The 20418-nt window shown below is 41.1% G+C and overlaps 1 protein-coding gene across 3 annotated transcripts in view; it reads right to left on the bottom strand.

The window, feature by feature from the left end:
• Nucleotides 1–20418, bottom strand: part of elmo1 (engulfment and cell motility 1 (ced-12 homolog, C. elegans)) — a 98784-nt gene that overhangs the window by 20745 nt on the left and 57621 nt on the right. For all 3 annotated transcript variants that reach the window (XM_088010207.1, XM_088010205.1, XM_088010206.1), the window contains 3 exons: nt 20196–20300; nt 19049–19157; nt 6109–6245 (listed from right to left, as the gene is read on the bottom strand). In XM_088010207.1, coding sequence (XP_087866333.1) covers nt 6109–6245; nt 19049–19157; nt 20196–20300 — 351 coding nt within the window. The remainder of the gene's footprint in view (nt 1–6108; nt 6246–19048; nt 19158–20195; nt 20301–20418) is intronic.

Here is a 20418-nt window from a genome sequence, read left to right as displayed (position 1 = left end):
TATGGAGTAATAATAATAATAAAAAAAATGAAGCTGGAATCTGGAAACATGTTTTATCTGCTACCTTAGCAGAGCCCAGTCCTCCTGTTCTGTTTACGTCAGAAGGTTCTGCCATACATTTAACTAAAACTACTCAATGTCTCATGAGCCGAATCATCAAAAAGAGTTACATCAAAACAAAAGCGTAAACTTCCAAGGTTTAGCTTAACATTTCTATAAATGAAAACGTCTTGTAGATTTGTAGGAGTCGGCGACACGGTGGGCTAGATGATCCTGTATCTGGCTATATATCTACATTCAAACTTTCAGAATGAGTTTAATCAAGGTCATAAAAGACACATGAGAAAGACAGAGATTGCTAATGAGTCTTTAATTATCCCGGATAAATCAGGTGAAAATAAGATCATTAAATGTCACAGAGATTCGCTGAAGAATCAAATGAAATCGGTCAGTTTTCAACTTGACCAGCCCTGACAGGAGACTGGCCGGTCACAAACTCTGAAAACAAGTTATTAACAGTAACACCAACAAAGCTTGTAAGAAATATTCTGAACCTTTACATTTTTTTTTTCAAATTATTTTTTTTTAGATAAAAAAAAATTGAGATCAGAAATGGGCCACAGACCTGATTGGTCACCAATATCTCTGATTATTGTGTGTGTAGAAAATGCTAACAATAACAAACCTTTGGATAGTTCCAAGGAAACATGATACTCAGAGGACAGATCACCGATCCACCAGAAATGTCAACACACAGACGGATCTTTTCTCTGCTTGATCACTCCGTCATCTGACCAATATTCTTTACATGCAGATATTTCATTTGCATGAGGAAAGTTGACCTCAGCGACATCAGAAGCAGCATGCACACCGAAAGCCATCAAAACCCATAAACCTTTATCTGACCCCTGATAAATCTTCATTCAGTCAAACTATTTATTTCCCACTTTCACCTCAGATCGCGAGCAATATTTCCATGCTTTGCCCTAAAACAAATAAAACACAGTGCTGGCAGCATTTCAAAGGCTTCTGCTCTACAATCTGGAGCAGACCTTGCTCTAATCCTGTGTCAAACCCCTCTGGCTCAAACACTGGCTGAAGCTCATCCAAAGCTACCAGAGGCGGTGTGGAGTCCAGAGGAGCAGAAGTAGAGGTGTTGGATTCCTCTGCTGACGAACAGTGGGTGTCGGTGATTTGGAGTAATCCCACCGACAACAACAAAGCCCGACCCCCCCGCCCCCCTCACCACCGTCATAATAACACAGATAAATACCCCGATGGGGTGCACAGTGGATGCATGCAACTAGAGGCAGAGTGAAATTACAATCCAACACATAAGTGTGCGCGCGTTGATACAAAGGCTGTAATCTGGGTCCCGCTCTATCCTGCTTACGCCTGGCCGAGCCCACACTGCCCCATCTGTCCCTCCTCCCTCATCTTCTCCATCTCTCCCCTAGCTTTTCTTCCCTCCTTCCTCCTCCTTTGCTTTTCCCTCTCCTCCTCCGCATCCAGGCAACAACACAAACAGTCCTCTTTCTCCCGTTAGGACCACCTCCTCCTCCTCCTCCTCCTCGTCTCCTCTGGTGCTTTCTCTCTCCACATTTCCAATCTCTGTACTTACATGTCACCTCCATGGCTCTGAGCGGCGTGCGATACTCTCCACAGTGACTGATGAATCCCCCGAGCCGCCGGTGGAGAACGACTTTTCGGCTCGCGGCAGGGAGGCAGGGACGGGTGGAAAGATGGAGGGAGCAGATGGTTCCTCAGAAGAGCAGTCTGGCTGATTGTGGACAGTTAGCTAGAGCGCTAGCCACAATAAGAGAAAACTCATCTGTCAATGCCGTCTCCTTTTTTCTTTTTGTACCTTTTCTTTCCTATTTTGGCTCTCGCTCCTGCAGTTGCCTCTCTATCTGAGCATTTTCTGTTCAATTAAACCCGCCCCTCATACATTAAGCTTCCCTCCCCATCATCTAGCCACTATAATAATATCCTCTACCTTTTCTATTTGCCTTCCTTTCTCCCTCTGTGGCTCTAAGAGCATCAGCCAAGCTGCTCTGCTTCACTTATGTTGATCTCTGAGCTTATGCACTGATTGGACCCACGCCATAATCAGAGACACCAATGGTGATGCAGCAAGTGGATCACATGATAAATATAGGTGTTTGTGTGTGCGCAAGAGTGTGTGTGTGTGTGTGTGTGTGTTTAGTCGTGGAGGGAGAGAGGGATGCGAAGGGAGGAAGAGGAGAAGGGGGAGGGGGTATGCGAGTGGGCTGCAAGCCGCTACATCACCGAGGGATTTTTTTTAAAATATTTTTTTTCCCAAGGTCTCAAGAAGAGAGAGATGAAGGCTCCCTCTTCCCCTCCTGTGGGGAGAAGAAGGAGGAGGAGGAGGAGGAGGACGAGTGGGGCTGTGAGCGCGGACGCTCGGATGAAGGGACGACAGGCAGCCTCACGAGTCGCCGATAGGCGCGCTCACGCCGAAACAAAAGCGCGTACGCACGCAGAGCGAGTGGCTCCATTTTAGCTAAAACAGAGGCAGGGCAGTGCGCCGCCGCCGACGTAATTGGACGGGGTTGCTATGGAAACAGGGGAAACGGCTGCTGATGGACAAAGCAATGCCCTGGGAGCGTCAGACTTGCCTCCATTAAACACACCACAAACACAAACACACACCTGCCTCGTCTTTTACCGAGCACCACATTAAGGCGAAAGAGAAATCAGCAGGCCAGTGTTTTGTAGTTTTTTTAGACTGTTCCCTAAATTAGCATATTGTAATGGGTGCAGAGTGACGCTAAATCAATCAGCCACAGAGACCGAGGCAGTGAAATGGCAATCAGCGCTGAAGAAACGGACACACACACTCACAGTGCACGGCGACGTGCGCATTAGGACTCTGATAAAAACTCAAGTGCTTTAGTATTCCACACATCAGTGCTGTCAGCAGCAAATGTTGAAGCTGCAGGGAAGCCATACAGATTAGAAAATGGATGCCCGCTGAATTATCCTTGATCCCCCCTTATTATGCGCCCACATTAGGATGCATACGCTCCGTAAAGAGTATATTCCCTCTGATAATGTGCTGACATGACATTTTAAATTGCAGAATGCATTCAAATGTGCACTCCAGTTTCAGGCTGACAGTTGTCACGAGCTACAAATTCAGTCCTCGTAGCGAGAAAATCACAGTCCTTCTGCTGACTGCAACTTTCTACACAGCTGGGGGGAGAACATCAGAGATATTACAATTAAACAAGTTAGACATAAGTAAAATTAATGATCATTGCTGGCCAAAATCCTCCACCAAGAAGCACATTCGCTTCCTTCACCAAGGAGTAATTAATCTGAATTTCACAGCCAGTATAATCTGAGGCTGAACAATTGTGACGCTTAGCATTGAGCTCTGCATGCATCGTTTAGCTAATGCCCTCACACCAAAATGTCCTCACGTCAAAAAGGTACTTCTAATATCCAAACTTTTAAGGTATTGACAGCAGGTACAAAAAAAATAAAATAGGGTGCACAAGTATGTGAAGTCACACCAATGAGATGGAAAAAGATTGTTTTTCTACACAGGCAGGAAATCCATAAAAATGTGAGCTAAGACCTGGTAGTTAATACAAACTTGGAGCTGCCTACTCTCTCCTTGTGTATCAATAGCTCAATAAACTGTAACACAAAGAAACACAAGGAATAAATGCCAGGAGTAAAGCCATAAACAGCTTTTTTTTGTTTTTTCCTATTGTGAATTCGCAAAACAAATAATGCAGCCATGCTGGCGAGGCGGCTAACGGCTAAAAGCTTCATGTGGGTACAGAGAGTGTTTCATAGCATCCGTCAGGTGCATGGATGCTGCTGCATCTAACTGTTTTATTGAAAATCTTTGATTCCTGCTTTCCACTCAACATCAATTTGTCATTTGAAAGCAGATTTATTTGATTTGCTTTTAGCTCTGGATCCTCTGTCCTGACCACTTCCACATAACCAGTGAAGACCCCTAATCAAAACCGTTAACTTTCCCTCTGAGTGCATATTTTTTAAAATACAAGTGTTCTTAAAAACAAACAAACAAAAACAAAAACTGTTATAATCACTCTTAAAAGACGATGGCCAAACTTTAGAAAGACGAGCCATATTTTTAATAGCAATCCTTTTAATAAGATCAATAAACATATCTAAAGAAAGACGTCAGGACTCCTTAAATCCATAATAAAGATGCTGCAACTTGAGACTTGTATGCCTTTGTCAACGTTCACTTTGCCACTACACTACAATAAGAACCACAAACTCTTGGAAGTGCATTTTTCCAGATTTTGGAGTCTGACTCTGCAATAATAGCTCCACCCTGAAGCAGAGCAATTTTCTGCAGGGTGACATTTTGAGAGCAGCTCTAAGCAGCGGCTCACTTCAATCACAGCCAGTAGGTCTGAACCAGAAATTACACAGTGGACCTTGTTCTTAAATAAACTGGTATCCTGTGGAGTCTGGCAGCTGCGGAAACACCTAGGATGATGTGATTAAAAAAAAAAAAAAACGTTTCTAAACACAACTTTATGTCCTTTATAGTTGGATATTTGTCTACAATAAATAACAATGTAGGTGGAAGTGTTAAGGCAACATTCATAGTTTCAGGATGGAAGTCTACCCAGCAGCACAGTGCATTACAAAAAATGTTTTTTTTTTGTTTTTTTCCTCAACCATGTTTCTGTAATTTTTCTCAATGATTGTTTTTGTGCTTTTAATTTTTTTTTAAATTTCGCCCTGGTCTGTTTCTTTTCGTTTTTGTCTCCGTCTGGTCCTCTCATCCCCAACCAGTCGAGGCAGATAGACACAGCTTCTGACTTCATTTCATTCTGTTCAAGGACAGCACTCCACTGTTAGCTCAGGATGAGTAAAAAACAAAAGAAAAACCATTAAACTGAAGATTTATTACAATCTTTATTTTTTTTCGTCTGGATGATATTTTGCTATTCAAGCTTCTCATAACCACAATCACACTCATCGAGGTTAACAGAATTAATCGATCCAAACCTTCTTGTAAAATGCAGCGAAGGAACTTTTCACGAGATTTAACACGCAGCATAAATCAATCTGAAACAAAACGAACCGACTGTGGTTTGAAGCTCGTCCAAGGCAAACCCAATCCGTCTGACAGATCAGGAAAAATGCAGAGAGCATCTGCCGCTTCCTACAACCGACGCCCAACTGACTACCCGACGTACAATATCGGTCATGAACACCTCATTACTATCGCCATCTGGCCGTGTGCATAGACACGGTTCCCGTGTGAACTGACTCAACATTAGCCAGTTTACAGGAAGTTTATCTTAATCCAAACTCCTCTGAGCTTTGAGTAAAGACAAAAGAACTGATTTATGAGATCAAAGGGAAATTTACAAATAAAACTGTAACTTCTATATGAGGAAAAGTAGAAAAAAAATATTAAAAACGTGGACATTTTTTGTGCATTTGTTACACCTACTATATAAAAAAAGAAGAAATATGTTGATCTTTGTAATTAAGCATCAAAGATTGTGAAGGTACTGAATTTGACCACATGCAGCCAAGAAAGCAGCACTGTGCCATTATTCAGCAAGACATGAATTAATTAAAAAGTAAAGCTTTATTAATAATTATCACAACACCTAAAGGAAAAACGTTCCAGTAAATGTATCAGTAAATCAAGAATCAATGCAATGATTTCTAAATGCGTCCGACTTGTTTGCAACTAGAAGTCTTGATGAGAAATAAAAAAATCCCAGTGTCAAGTGTAATTCAAACTTTCAGTCCAATATAAATGCATTACATACCAATAATACACAAAAAAAGTAGGACAACATATGAAAGTCATTGTGTTTGAAATTAATGGGGATTTAAATAAATTCAATTGTAAGCCTACTGAGAAATTCTGGAAATATAAATACAAGAATTTTACAAATTACATGTATCCAAACAAAGCACTTTCTATGGTGGGGACAAAAAAAAAAGAGACATCCACATATGTGTCTCCTCTGACTGTCCAGTAAATAGTGTATAAGTAGAGCACATGGCTCAAAACACCTCTCAGCATGAAACACAAGCCTGAAACACAAGCGGAGCCACGCGGCCTACCTTGTTGAAGTCTTCGCTTGTGGCTCGCATCTCCTTCCAGGTCTTGTTGAGCAGCTGGATGCAGATGCAGAAGAACTCCTCAAAGGAGCGATCGTGGGTGAAGAACATGGGGTGGAAGTCATGACAGTTTTCACTGGCTGTGGAAATTAATTAAAGAGGCAACTGGTAAGTATTTGCAAAGGGTACAAATGATTCATATTAGCACAGCAATATTACAGTTTTGTTTTTGTTTGAATCTTTACATTTCATTTCAATCATTTTTACCTGACTGAATGTCTTAGAAGCTTAGAGTTTGAAATTTATAACAAGTTATGTTCACATAGAGGGCTTACATTACTGATGTGTTTAAAACCCATGGTTTGAACAACCACAAAACGTTTTGGTCTCATTATTTTAGACAGTATTCTGGTAATTAGATAAAAACCAGAGGAGAATGACCTCCTTTATTAAGGAATCAAATTCGCAGCAGGAATTTTAAATTATACGGCAAATAAATCATGTTGTGATTATTCATGTTTGTGAACTGGGGTATTTAACTCCAATTTATTCAAACACCAAAATTGACCATTCAATTCAGCCTGATGCATGAACAGTTGGGTTCAAGTATTTTGATGATCCACATTTACATTCAAACTCTCTAATAGTGTGAAATATCGCATGCCGTTTATGAATTATATATATATATTTTTTCCCACTGTAACTCTAGAAGGAGGCAAATTTGTTCAAAAAAAAAAAAAAAAAAAGCCAAGAACCTCCACAGAGAATCCACTTAATTGAGATGAGAGCATAACCGAAATCGAACCTACTCATCAAATTCAAAACGTCCCCTCGAGGCAAATTCAGTCAAAAAAAAAAACTAGTTCCAGCTAAATTAAGTCGAGATACGTTTCTTATCCCCAGACCCAAAACCTGTTTATTTTCTCCATTAGCAGAGCAGCGAACCACTTTAATCCCTGGATTTGTGTGGGAGTGGATTTGACATGAGTGTAAGATGGGGGGAAAGATAAAAAAAATAGAGACTGGGCTCTTGAGTACCCAAACTGTATTAACCCAAAAGGTACAATAACAAGCCTTGACATTCATTCGAACTGCATTCGCCGCGCTCTCGCCTCGCAGCGATGAGTGGCGGCTCGGAGCCAAAAGGTTGGTTCATTTAAAGAGTTTCAGAGTGGAGCAGCAGGGGCGCCGGCCACCACGAGGAGCCATGAAATTGGATGGAAAGGGTCGGGCTGCGATTGAAACTTCACAGTGTAATGAGTGATGCCGTCAGCCCACAGGCACAGAGACCTGGGCCTTGATTTTCAAGTGATGGATGGGCGATTAAAGCGGAGGACATGGTGGCGATTGGGGCGGGATGTGCCACCAAAGCCGGCAGACGATCGGAAAACTAATGGAGTGGAGCCAAAAGAGATGCCGACAACCTGCTTAGCCAACAGAGTTTCGCTCATGGCTTAAAAAAAAAAAAAAAAAAAAAAAAAAAAGATAAAAACAATAAAGAAATCAAAAAAAGGAAACGGGATCAGTGAAAAAAAAATCTCTCTCTAATAAATGATCTTGTTTTGGCAGACTGACAAAACCGATTAGGCGTGTTGGACTCAGAGCTTACAAGGCTGTTTACTGATAGAGCCGGCGCAGCCCCTGAGGTAGCAAGGTGAAGGGGAATGACATGTCAAGGCTCATTTGAAAGATACAGACAGCAAGTCGTCTCAAGCGACTCTGCAGAAATTTCTCCCTCGCAGACAGTTTCAACGCTTCCTGCAAGGCTAAGCAAGAGTCCAGGCAGCAGGGCGGAGGCAAGAAACAGGGCAACACAGTGTCCTTCAAAGAAAACTACGTTGTTATGTACGGTATTTCATGAGAGTTGTTATCAGGACACACGTGTTAATCAGCCGAACGTCATCCGTTTTGAATGTAGGGATTATTTTCGATCAAATTCCAAATATTTCATTTAGCCCTCTGGAAAAGACGCATGTCTTACTGGAAAGTTGTTTTTGCAGCGCAGAAGATAAAGAGAAGGAGTTATTTGACAAGTTGACATTTTTGTTAACTTGCCATCTAGTTGGAAAATGCAACACCTGACAATTCAGTAAATTAAACTCTTTGGTTAAAAAAAAAAAAAAAAAAAAAAAAATATATATATATATATATATATAACACACAATGTTCAAAGCATCTAAAACCAAAGCCAGGGTAGGACGGCGTCGGGATAAATATCACCACAGGGACCCTAAACTCTCCCCGTATCCAGATAACGGCTCAGCGGGGCAGGTGTGAACTGTGACTTGTTTAAAGTCATAATTTATGAATCTTTTGGGTAACGCATACGGGTCTGCAGCGCGCAGTCTGGCTGAATGCTTAATGAACCCTAATGAGTTTGCTTTGTCCTCTATCGTTTCATCCATCTGCTCGGCCAGATGTTTACGTGCTCATGAAGTGGGTAACAGGACACGACGACGGCCGGTTCAGGTTGGTCTCAACCATATGCTCGTTTGGGTCAGCAGAACTTAAAAGTGTCACGACTAAAATAGTCACGCTTAGCTGAAAAGCTACTTGCCTTTTGCGCAGTGAGGGCAAGAGATGAAATGGGATTGGGTTTATGAGACTGAGAGAAATAATGAGTTTTTGCAACAGATGGTGCAGATTTACCCTAATCTCAACAATATTAGGTCAGTCTGGGATTTTGTCACTAAAAGTGAGACTACAGAGAAGCAAAATCCACAGGACAGAGCTGAAAATAAACAAACAAATCAGCCAAATGATTGACTTCAACAACAGAACTAGGGGAAATAAGTGGTTTCTGGATAGTTGGACTACTTCAATAATTTAATTTCGGCAATTTATTTGCTCTTGTGTTGAGGTCTCTCTTAAGAAAACTGTCTGGCAGCAATAAATATAAAATGTAAAAAAGTGATGTAATAGAGAACAGAGTGGGGTCACACATAATGCAGTGTGCTTGCTGATGGAGGCTGGGTGACAAAACAGCCAACTAAGTATGAAACATCTCCGCCGCTGGTTCCTGGTTATTTGCAGCAGCGTTTCCACGAGCAGGAAAGCAACACAAGGCTGTGCGTTTGTTTTCGACGCCGCAGTGACGTGGAGCACATTGTTTTCAAGCTCACAGCAAAGGGTTTCTTGCAGTGCTGTGGGAAGAAAATTGTTTTAAGAAAAACACTTATCCATGTTCAAGCACAGCGCAGTGTATTCTATATTTACGCTGTTGCCGATTTTCATTTGTTTTATGGTGAAAAAAAAAAAAATCACATCACATTCCAGTTATAAAAATAGAGCAACTTCTATTTCTATTTTCCAACAAATGTTCTGCTCTCTTTGTTTGGGACAAAAGATGAAAAAAATTAAGAAAAAAAATGCTTTGCTGCCTTGAAAATGTGGGCTGAAGTAAAGCTGAGATTTACAGCTTTGTTTCGACAAAAACGTGTGATTGTTATGAAGAACAGTTTACAATGGATCTAAACTAAAGATGTACTTTATATTTTGATTTTTTTATATAGCCAGAATCTGCTAAATGTGGTTTTGACTGAATTTTATTTCTAACTACTACTACTACTACAAAAAAACAAAAACAAAACCAGTCCTAATAATCAAGAAAAAAAATAGGAGACAAACAGAAAATGAAGAAATCTTGAGGTCGTCAAAGCATCTTGTCCATAACCTTTATTTGGTTTTTATCTGACAAAACAAGTACTAATGCTGTCAGCTGATGACTATTTCTGTCTTTTATTAGTATTTGAAATGCCCACCAGTGGTCAGAAATAAACAAGGGAAAACTGACAGGTTCTGATCTCTGGTTTACTGATTGGTGCATCTCCAGTGTCTATGGGAGTCCTTCCTGGTCCTGCGCCCCTCCTTTACCATCTGTTTGGATATTAAGGCCAGTGCTGACTTGCGTGCCTCTAAAACAAAAACGGCCAGCTAGTGTCTTGTGTGTGAATGCGTCAGTCGCAAAAGTCCCCTTACGGTCCAGCTTCGGAGGTTTCCGTGACATCAACCGATTACTCAACCGGTGGCCACACAGCGAGGTCCAGGACAAAACCGAAAAGTGACTAAGCACTTGAGCAGCTGCGTGACTGTGCATCAAACAGGAACATAAAGAGGCACATGTGGGCTGATTGCCACTCTGACATCTGTCAAGGCCCGCTGTGTGTTTGCGACCGTGTGGGTGTGCGCGCAAAGTGGGCGAATCAGCCCTCGGAGTCACCTTGCAGCCCCGCCAAAACGACGAAGAGACGGCAGAAAGCACCGCCGTTCCACTAATTACTATCCCAGCGTGCCTTCATGTCCAACCGTTAACAAGAGCGACGTATCTCCGAGCGTCAGCGGAGCAGAACCAGCGACGCGTTTTCACTCCGGTCGCGTCTGCAGGTACGGATGGCAGGGCTGCAGGTATGCAGAGAGGCTTGCATGACTTAGCAACTCGGCTGAGTGCTCATCAAGATGCAGCAAGAAACAGAGTAGCATCGCCATGCAGGCATAAAATATTAATACACAGCGTTATAATGGCTGAGGCTTCTGAGGCTCTTTCTGCTCTTTAATCTGTTTTTGGAGCATTCTGCATATCCCGTCGAATAAATCCGCAAGAGAAGCATTAAACACCGAAATAACTAATACATCCGTTCATCCAGAGTGTAATCTGAACTTGGAATGAGAATTCGACTTATTAATAAAGCACAAAAACCTCGGAAGATGGATGCGCAACTTAAAAATGCAAGACCTCTGAGCTTTTAAGCATAAGCTCTGTGAAGTGTGAAAGGCTAATGATAAAGATTTTATGAGACACATACCTACCCAGAGAGGCAGACATGTTGTACTTGCCCTTTTGATCTGGGCTTATTCTCAGTGAAGCTAATAAAACAAGGCAGAAAGGAGTCAGTGGACAGTTTTGACTTTAGAGTGAGAGATCAAAAAGAGACAGTACAAGAAGAGTCCCAAGAACTACAATATGTAGAGCAAAGGTTATTCTCGGCAAGAACGGTGAAGAAAAAGATGAGGTACAAGGATTTATTTATAGCTTAAAGCCAGAAAGACTGAAAATTTTGCTTCCAAAAAAAAAAAAATGCTGTAAAGTTTATACACTTGTACTTTCTTTTGCCTTGCATTGATATGGTGGGACCACATATTCTCTCCGGTGAACAAGTCAGGGCTGTTTGCTGACCATTAAACCTCGATAAAGACAGTCGACCAACATTAGGAGACAACATGGCTCGATTCACCATTGCCGACCGTGGAAACGTCACACTGAACCTCAAGTAACATTCGTTCTGTGCCTGACCGCTCCTCCTCCTGACACTGGGACCTTGACTTCTTAATGAAATGTCTGAAAAGAGGACTGAGCAGTAGTCCAGTCCGGATCGGGTCTGTAGCTCAGGAGTGATTTAACAAAATGAATAAATTTGACGGTTGATGCCATGTGCCGTTTGTAAACAGTAAAGTTACAGTCCACACACCTTGTAAGTCCCCAGCAAACTCTTAAATAGCTTTAGCTTCGCAAATCCTCTTGAGGCAACAGTTATCTGTGTCGCCGAGTGGATCGTTTTTCAACCACACCTTTCCCTTCCCTCTTTTCCGTTTTCCCATTTAGGTTAATGAAATATGATAAGCAGGTTCACCTCACAAATGACGGGACTCGTTTAGGAATGGGCAAGATCAGCGAATAGCTGCGACAGATTGAGAGAAAGTAAAATCCAACGAGGCTCATTAAGGGAAAAGACCAGTTCTCTAAACCAGGGGTGTCAAACTCCAGTCCTCAAGGGCCACTGTCCTGCAGTTTTTAGATGTACCTCAGGTACAAAACACTGGAATGAAATGGCTTAATTTCCTCCTCCTTGTGTAGGTAAGTTCACCAGAGTCCTGCTAATGACCTAATTATTCTATTCAGGTGTGGTGCAGCAGAGGCACATCTAAAAGTTGCAGGACACCGGCCCTCGAGGACTGGAGTTTGACACCTGTGCTCTAAACTGATGCCAATATTAAATTAATCTGCACACTTTCTTTTTTTTTTTTTTTTTCCGGAAACAGAAATTCTTGTGTCGCTTATTTGAGCTTTGCGGTTTTGTCACGGCTACTTAATAAACAAAACACATCTCACATTTTAATATATCAGATATGCAGCTCCAGTGTGCTCTGTATCAAATCTCATTTCAGTGAAATCTGCAAAAAAAATAAAAAAATACTTCAGATGTTGTGACTCATTGTTATGCACACACAATCGGTCCCCAGTCTGCCCGAACGCAGATGAAGGATGTGTTTGAGCGTCACAAAGCAGCGAGGAATCCTCCAACTAAGATGCAGATACGTGCTCAGCTACCAGAACAGGCTGCACCAGGAGGCACAGAAAATACAAAAGCAGTTTGACTAAAAGTTATCTGATCACAGTTGAGTTGTCTGCGCTCCAAAGGAAGAAGGTCAATTCACAAGCCAACCTTTCAAGCTGGGGGAAAACGAGAATATTTATGCACTTTCCCCTCACTGGACTGATTTTATGACGCACATTTAAAAAAAAAAAAAAAAAAAAAAAGATTAAATTCCCTACGTGTTACTAAAAAGTTAACTTCATACTGTTTTTGGTATAAATGGAACTGCAATTACAGTTTGGTAACCATTGTAATGACATGATATAATTTTTGTCCCCACCTTAAATATTTGGTGCAAATGCCAATGCGCTGTAAGTTTTTTTTTTTTTTTTTTTTTTTTAACTTCAGGTCATCATTCTGTTATAATTTCATAAAAGTTACTGAATAATCACAACATTTCTCCCGCTTTGATAGACGATGCAGAATTCAAATCAAGTTACGCGAGGTTCGGTTTTGGACCGCTCCCGTTTTGGTACGTCTGAACTGAAAGCAACCCACAAAACGTCGGAGCAGACGGCTTTAACTCAAACAGGCTCAAAGAGAAGTGGTCGCCGAGTGCCAAAATGATGGTCAGGCTGCAGCTTGAAGGATACTTGGCAGCGCTTTGCTCGGCCTTCGCTCCACTTGCCATCGGCCACTCTGCTCGTGATTAATCGACGGAGACTTCTAACAAGGACTCCCGGCTCTAACCTAATCATTTCATAAGAGATCAGCTTCAAAGCTAATGCTCAGCTGCTAGCGCTCATTTCTGATTTAAAAACAAGTTTTGAAACTACTTGGAAAAACAATAAATAAATAAATACAACTACAAATACAGAGATCCTACTGACAAAAAATAACCAATATTCAGTTAAGTGGTTTTTCAGGATTATCTGATAATTATTTTATATAAATTGAGAATTGGATAATTATTATTATTTTACCACTGGCCACCTGAGAACGGGTCCCTGACCAGACATAAAACGCCATTTTGACCCCAAGTCTGCGTGAACGGCACGTTTGTGGTGAGTTTCGAAAAACTCCACACATCTTGCATCTGACACAGCGGGCCAGTCCAAACTATATTTTCATCTCACACTTGGACACTTTTCAATGGTTATATTTATGCGAGTGTAGGAGTGTGTGAGCGAAGGTTTGATGTTGCCGGAGAAAAAATCAAAAATAAGTAAAAAATCTAATTACCGAGAAAGTTGTCAGCTCGGTAAGTTTGGATAGCTGAGTCATCTTGTGGCTTTGGATGCAGCGCACATTTATTTCTGAGAAACACACACATACACTCACGAGCTTACAAAACTGGTTGAATTGGGATGTGTCATTGAAATTTTTTTCTTTTACGGTATTCTAATTAATCAAAACTAAAACCATTTTTACTTCATGCCTAATCCTCACAAGTTAACATGTGCACCAACCAGAGATCCATAATAATGCTCTGCCTTGTCAGGACGCAGCATTGATCCAAATCAAGAATGCTGGTCTAATATTATAATACAAAACTGGAAATATCAGAAATTTGAATAATAAAGAAGCTGGACTATTGGATAAATATTTTTGCTATGTCTATCTTGGGTTTTGAGGTTTTCATTACTCATTTCCTGATGTGGATAGATACGTTTGTGTCATACTCTTTTGATTTGTTCTGGATGGATTAAACAGTGCAAATTGTTGGGTTGCTTTTTGAAGAACTTGACATGTAACAATCCAGCCATGACTTAATCAAGGTCCTCCCAGTGCTCCTGTCAGGCTCGACTGTTTTCGTGAGCTTCCATACAGGATCTGCCGGATCTCTGGCCCTTCATGTGAATATACACATCCGCGGTCGGGTCTCTATCCGTGCCTGCACTTGCCGTGCTTCACCAAACCCGGCTCGCTATCCCCGCTGCTGAGGCGGCACACTGTGAATCACCAAGCAGGGCCATTACTCACCATGTCTGACCCTTTCAAAATAACTTTATAAATATTACACAGGCCGACTTAAACCCGGAGAGTCGGCGAAGACGTGGCTCGGTGAGTCGCAGATTCCATTAAGCTCCGTGTTCCAGCAGAAACACAGTGACACAATTAATCTTTCAGGGGATCCGAGGCAGGGCATCAGCAAATGTGAGGGGGAAATAGTATGATTTAATGGAGGGAGGTGAGAGAGAGAGAGAGATACCTGCAGTGTGTTATGAATTATTTAGAGACTCGGAGCACTTACATCCAATTCAAATACAAAAGCTTAGCTCATTTCACCAAATTTAATTAGATAGACACGGGGAATCTGGAACATTAAAGATCTTGAATCTTTAATGCTCATAGGGCTGTTGTAAACGAATATTTTAGTAATCGAGTAATCTATCGATTATTCTTACGATTAATCGAGTAATTGGATAAAAAAATAAAATAAAATGAAATATTGGTAAATCTGGCATAATACCGGTGTTACTATCAGATATCAATATCAGTCCAATTTTTCATATTTCAGCATCCCTAACAGTTGCTTTTTTGTAGTTTAGAAAACTAACCTGTAACAATAATAGCTCACTTTCTAAGTTAACCAGAAGAAAAGTTATAGAAAAATCTGAAATTATATTGAATTTAATAACAAAGAGGCAGGCTCACAAATATGCTTATAAAAAATGTCTACAATCCAGCTTTTAGTTTATGTATTCATCTTCAGTGAGTTTAATAGATTAATTAAACTCACCTTGCCACCTAACCTGTCACGCTTTGGGTTTGAAAATACGGGAAATGCCGCCTGGAGTGGGAGGAGAGGGCGAATGAACGAACATGGGGTGGAGGGGAGGAAATAGACCAGCGGACTGACGAACCGTTAGACCGGGGGACGAACACGGGGGGAAGCAATACGGGATATTTACGACACCTTCACTGGTCACACTCAGAAACTCATCTACCAGCCATGTACGATGCGCTCCGCCACCCGTTTCTTCAGACCGGGATATGAAATTTATTGTGCGGTTCGTCGGTAAAGCTACATTTACACGGTAAGCATCAGCTACTCAGCCGCCCGCCCTGTTCAGGCTATCCGCTCACCTCAACGCTCTTCCCGCCGTTCGCTTTCAACCAGCAGCCCCGGAGGAGAAATGCTGCCGTACTCCAGGCATTCCCCCAGTCATTTTAAGGATGCTTATTGGTTCCCCAAAAACGATAAAAAGTCGGGCATTATCATCAATCAATAAAATCCCCACGGGCCAATCTTGAAGATTGGACTTTATGCCGCTGAGACTTAGCTTTTGTCAACAACTCAGAGGCGGAAGTGAGAGCTCCGGGCAACGCAAATGAAGTCCCAGCCGGAACACGGTGCGCTAACTAATAAAACATAAATTAACGAAGCTTCGAGGCAGGTAAATTTTCCTCGAGGAATTTTAGTAATCGAGGTACTCGAATCATTCGAGGAATCGTTTCAGCCCTAAATGCTCATCAACATTAAAGAAACATATTTTTGTATTTCCTTAAAAAGAAATTAGAACCCCTGAAAGTGGGAATAAAAAGTAAACACCAACAATCCAGCGAGGAGAAAAAAAAAAGGCATCAAGAGACAAGAGGAGAAGAAACACAGCTATAAGAGCACCGGTTCATCCAGAATCCCACAGAGTTTGATTCTTGGGAGAATGAAAACAGACTGCGTGAGCAGCAGAGTCAAATACGAACATTTCAGAAGCGAGCCAGAAAGACGTCAGCACCGTCAACATTCATCTGCTGTCTCTTTCTTCAAGGAAGCAACACCAATCAACTTTTATGGCATCTGGGGTTTGGAATTTTGTTTGTTTATAAGAAACTTTTACTTTAACAAAATCAAGAGGGTTTTTTGTTGTGTGCATAAATTAAGTCTTTAAGAAACTCTGCCACTGTTTATCTATGTGATAAGTTGAACAGTTAATCTAACTTCACCTTAGCTCATAGAAGAATATCGACATTTCACTTTAATTTAGTGAGATTAGATAACAAATGACTAAGATGACGATTAAAAACGTTTTGATGTTTGTTTCTGCAGCAGAATACAAAAAAAACGAAGCTACCATAATAAAAAATTTATTACAGTAATATGCTACTGTTCCCGTCTTCGATAGCTACAAAAAAAAAAGAAAAAAAAGTCACTCTCTTGAAATGTTATTCTTGTGCCTTACTATAGAAAGCGTGCTGACTTAAATAGGACACTACCAAAACTGATAAAACACTACAGAGAGACAGACACAGCCTCCAACATCCTCATTAGTGTCAGGAGTTTCTATGTTTCCCCACGGAAAGGTCAACCGAATGATGACAGTTTCAATGTGGAGCTGGGACTCGTTCCCCTCGTCACCTTCCCTCTGGGAAGAGCACACTGAAGCACCGACACACACGCTGCATATTCACAGAGAAACACACACAGGAGCAGCGCGATCCGGTGTTGCTCCCTCAGCACCTGCTCCCTTGGCCTAAGCTACACCCATTCGACTCCATGTGTTTTAATGGAGGCATATGTGACAGGATCTCGGAATGAATCCAGCTGCTCTGTGAAGGCCTTTAGGGTTTGCTAGGGAGCATTAGCAAACAAAGAGCATCACGGAGATGAAGGAACACAGCAGACGGATCAGGGAGGAAGCTGTGTGGATAAGTCTGAACCAGGGTTCCAAGTGTTGGGTATTTCACAGAGCACCGTTTATAATCCATCCGCCAAAAATCAAAGGAGTAGCGATCCATTTAAACTAACAGGCAAAGAAAGGACGTTTATCAGACAAGCAGCCGAAATGATCGGTAACTCTGGAGGAGCTGCAGGACGGATCGGGTGTTTGCTCATGCTGAACACAATGTACCTACAGGGAAACCTGGTGAAGTCGGAACCAAGGTCAATCCTTTTAGAGGCCCACCATGCAACAAAATGACAACCTCAAACACACAGCCAGAGATACAGGGTTTGGGCCAAAACATACTGATGTTAAAGTGATTCAGACAAAGTCAAGACTTGGAAAAGAAAAAAAAAAAGTGATGTTTCTTTGACACTATCCATCCAAATTCACACAAGATGAGCAATTTTGTAAAGGATGAAATATTTCTGTCTCCAGATATATAATACTGGTATATTTGTAGCAGTAATTGCACAGAGGGATGTTCAAAGTACTAACTTTAAGGATGAATGCAAATTCATGCCATTAAACCCAAGTAAATACCAGGTAGCGCTGTGAATGCACCGAGAAAAAATGTGAACATGTTCAACTTTTGGCAAAGAAAATGATGGAGAGCATGTAGGACAGGCTCATATAGTCCAGTTCGGTGAAAATATCAACTCAAAACCAGACAGAAATGGATCAAACGCTGAAGATTTGGCATCCAATAAAACAAACTCACTTTATTCTCTTTTATGTCTCACTGCAATGACATTTTTTGTTTCACATGGCATACTTCACACCACTCAAAGTGCATATTTTATCTTTTTTTTTTTTAGCAAATGATGCACTTACACAAATAAGTGTGTGAAGAACATGGGTTCCTCCCTATTCCTGTACCTATACCTACTGTCAGTTTGTGTTGAACAATTATAAAACACGCTGCAGCTTATAATTAATATTTATGGACTCAACCCCATCAAATAACAGACGCAGCAAAGAGCGCAGCCACCAGGGGAAACCTCAGAACAGCAAGTCAAGGTCAGGGCAGTGATTCTGCTGAGGTTTTATCAGCATATGAGGGAAAAAAAAAAAAATCAGATTTTCAAACAAAATGCCAATAACCTGTTACATACCCATTACATTTCACAAAAAGAATATACCTCACTCAGCGTTTTTAGTTTTAATCAGAAAAGTCGTTAAAAAAATAAGGCTTTCTTAAAGCATAATTTTCACAGAAAGAATGAGGACAAAGCAATTCTCGAATTATCATTTAAGACTAAAGGAAAGAAATTTCAGTCTGCAAGAAGAGAGAGTCACAGGGGCATTTCGAATATGGAATGGATAAAAGAAGCTGATTTTTTTTTTTTTAAACTAACAAGAGCTCTGTCGCAAAGGATAGCATGCATAAATAAATGAAATATTAGAATAAAAGAATCTCAGATGACTGAAAGAGAAAAACACCAAAAAAGGAAAAAATACATTTGCAAAGCACATGAAAACATGCAAAATGTATCCTGCTCCTCTGTTCAGCCACTGATTCTCTTAAGGCTGGTAGATTTATAACAACTGGTGCAGTTCTCTCATCTTCTATATATTCAGAGGTGCTTTAGAGCCAAAATTCACTCATGATTTAAAAATAAATGAGGGACATGTTTTAGAGAATCATCAAATGGATCCTGCAGCACATTTCCTTGGGAAAAAAACCCCCCAAAAAACAAGAGCTGTGGAAAAGGGCACGTCAACCTAAAAACAGAAGCTAAAATTGCCTCCTCCGTTCCCACCGGGAGCAGCAGGGGTCAGTCTGGAGCAGAGCTGAGAACAAGCTGCCCATTTAAACAAGTAAAGAGGAGTGAAAATAGGCAAAGAGATTTTGTTTTGCTCTCCGGTACATTATGCAGAGAGTTCCAACGTTTGTAACGAGGAATTTGTGCAAACATGTGACGGCATCTGTTTTTTTTTTTTTTTTTTTTGCCGAGGATGACTTACGAAGTTCGCCGACTTTCAGGATCTCGCAGAGCATCTTGGTCAGCTCGATGCTGCTGCGGCCGAACGGGCATTCGTGCTTGTCTTCCCTGCTGCTGTTCTCTAGGACGATCTGGAAAATCCACATGGTGGAAAAAGGGAAAGAAATTTCTTAAAGTGAAATGACATTTGAAGGCATTTTGACCCAGAGTGTTTCACCCATTTGCTCTCGCTCCTGTTCCCTTCCGTCAGCATGTCATTTTAAAGGGCAGACCCTTCACTTAGCCAACCTCGTCACACATGCCACAAGAAAATGAATTCGAATTTTATATAAGAAATATACAGAAAAAAAAAAAATGTCTGTAGTCTTTACAGAACCGCTGGATTTATGCTGAGATAAATCTGAGGTAACTGGTTGAATTGAAAATTCTTTTAGGTGCATCAAACTAATGAAGGCTGAAGTACAGAAAAGAAAAAAAAACTGCTGATACATTTTGGAAATCATGTAGTTTTTTTCTTCCACTTTCCACTTTATTGTTGGATTGACATAGAAAATTCCCCAAAAATTCATTGAGGTTCATGAACGTAAGTACTTCTTTTTCGGAAACGCTTTAACAATGGAGGAGGAGAATAAGTGTGCAATGCTGCCTTTTTTTGTCACGCTGACAGTGACAAATGCATGAAAAGCCCACACTTGTATCATTAGGGTGATGGTAAATTGGCATGAAGGTCTCAGCTTATTCAGGCTGTGACAGATTTAATAGGAAAATTATTAGGGTGTTGGGGTTGCTCCCATGTTAGCATGATAATAAAACTCTCAAAGAAGTCAGACTTTCTGCAAAGGAGAAGGTGGTTATGAAATTAAGTTCTACTGAGCAAGTGTAACATTTTTTATAGCAACATTTAATTGTCATTTTATTGGTTTGACATTTTCAAAAGAAGAAAGAAATTACGGTACAAATAAATGGCCAAGAGAGAGGAAAAAAAAGTTTGATAGAAGTACAAAAGACCAAACACCTAAAGAAAAAAATAAATAAAGCCATTCCCAGCTAGATCCACAGGATGCATCAACACAACTCCATTTTGTGTGTGTGTGTGTGTGTGGGTGTGTGCGTGTGTGTGTGTGTGCGTGTGTGTGTGTGTGTGTGTGTGTGTGTGTGCGTGCACTTACCCTGATGTAAGCATCCTGGTGGTGTTTGGCAAAGTAAAGCATGTTATCGAGAGCCAGCATGCCTGGAGGAATCTGGGTGAAATCCACGGCTGGATTGACATGATTCTAGGAAAACACGAATACAGAGCGACACTCAACACACACAACTGACTCTTAATTGTGAACCTTTGTCATTTTATGCCCAGCCAACCAAGAATCAATAAAAACAAAGTGCGCAAAGTGT

This window comes from Poecilia mexicana, unplaced genomic scaffold, assembly GCF_051168715.1.
Source record: "Poecilia mexicana isolate PSO_F unplaced genomic scaffold, ASM5116871v1 scaffold_11, whole genome shotgun sequence".
Classification (NCBI taxonomy): domain Eukaryota; kingdom Metazoa; phylum Chordata; class Actinopteri; order Cyprinodontiformes; family Poeciliidae; genus Poecilia; species Poecilia mexicana.
Note: the sequence above shows the minus strand (reverse complement) of the source record. Positions and strands in the feature narration are given on the sequence as shown.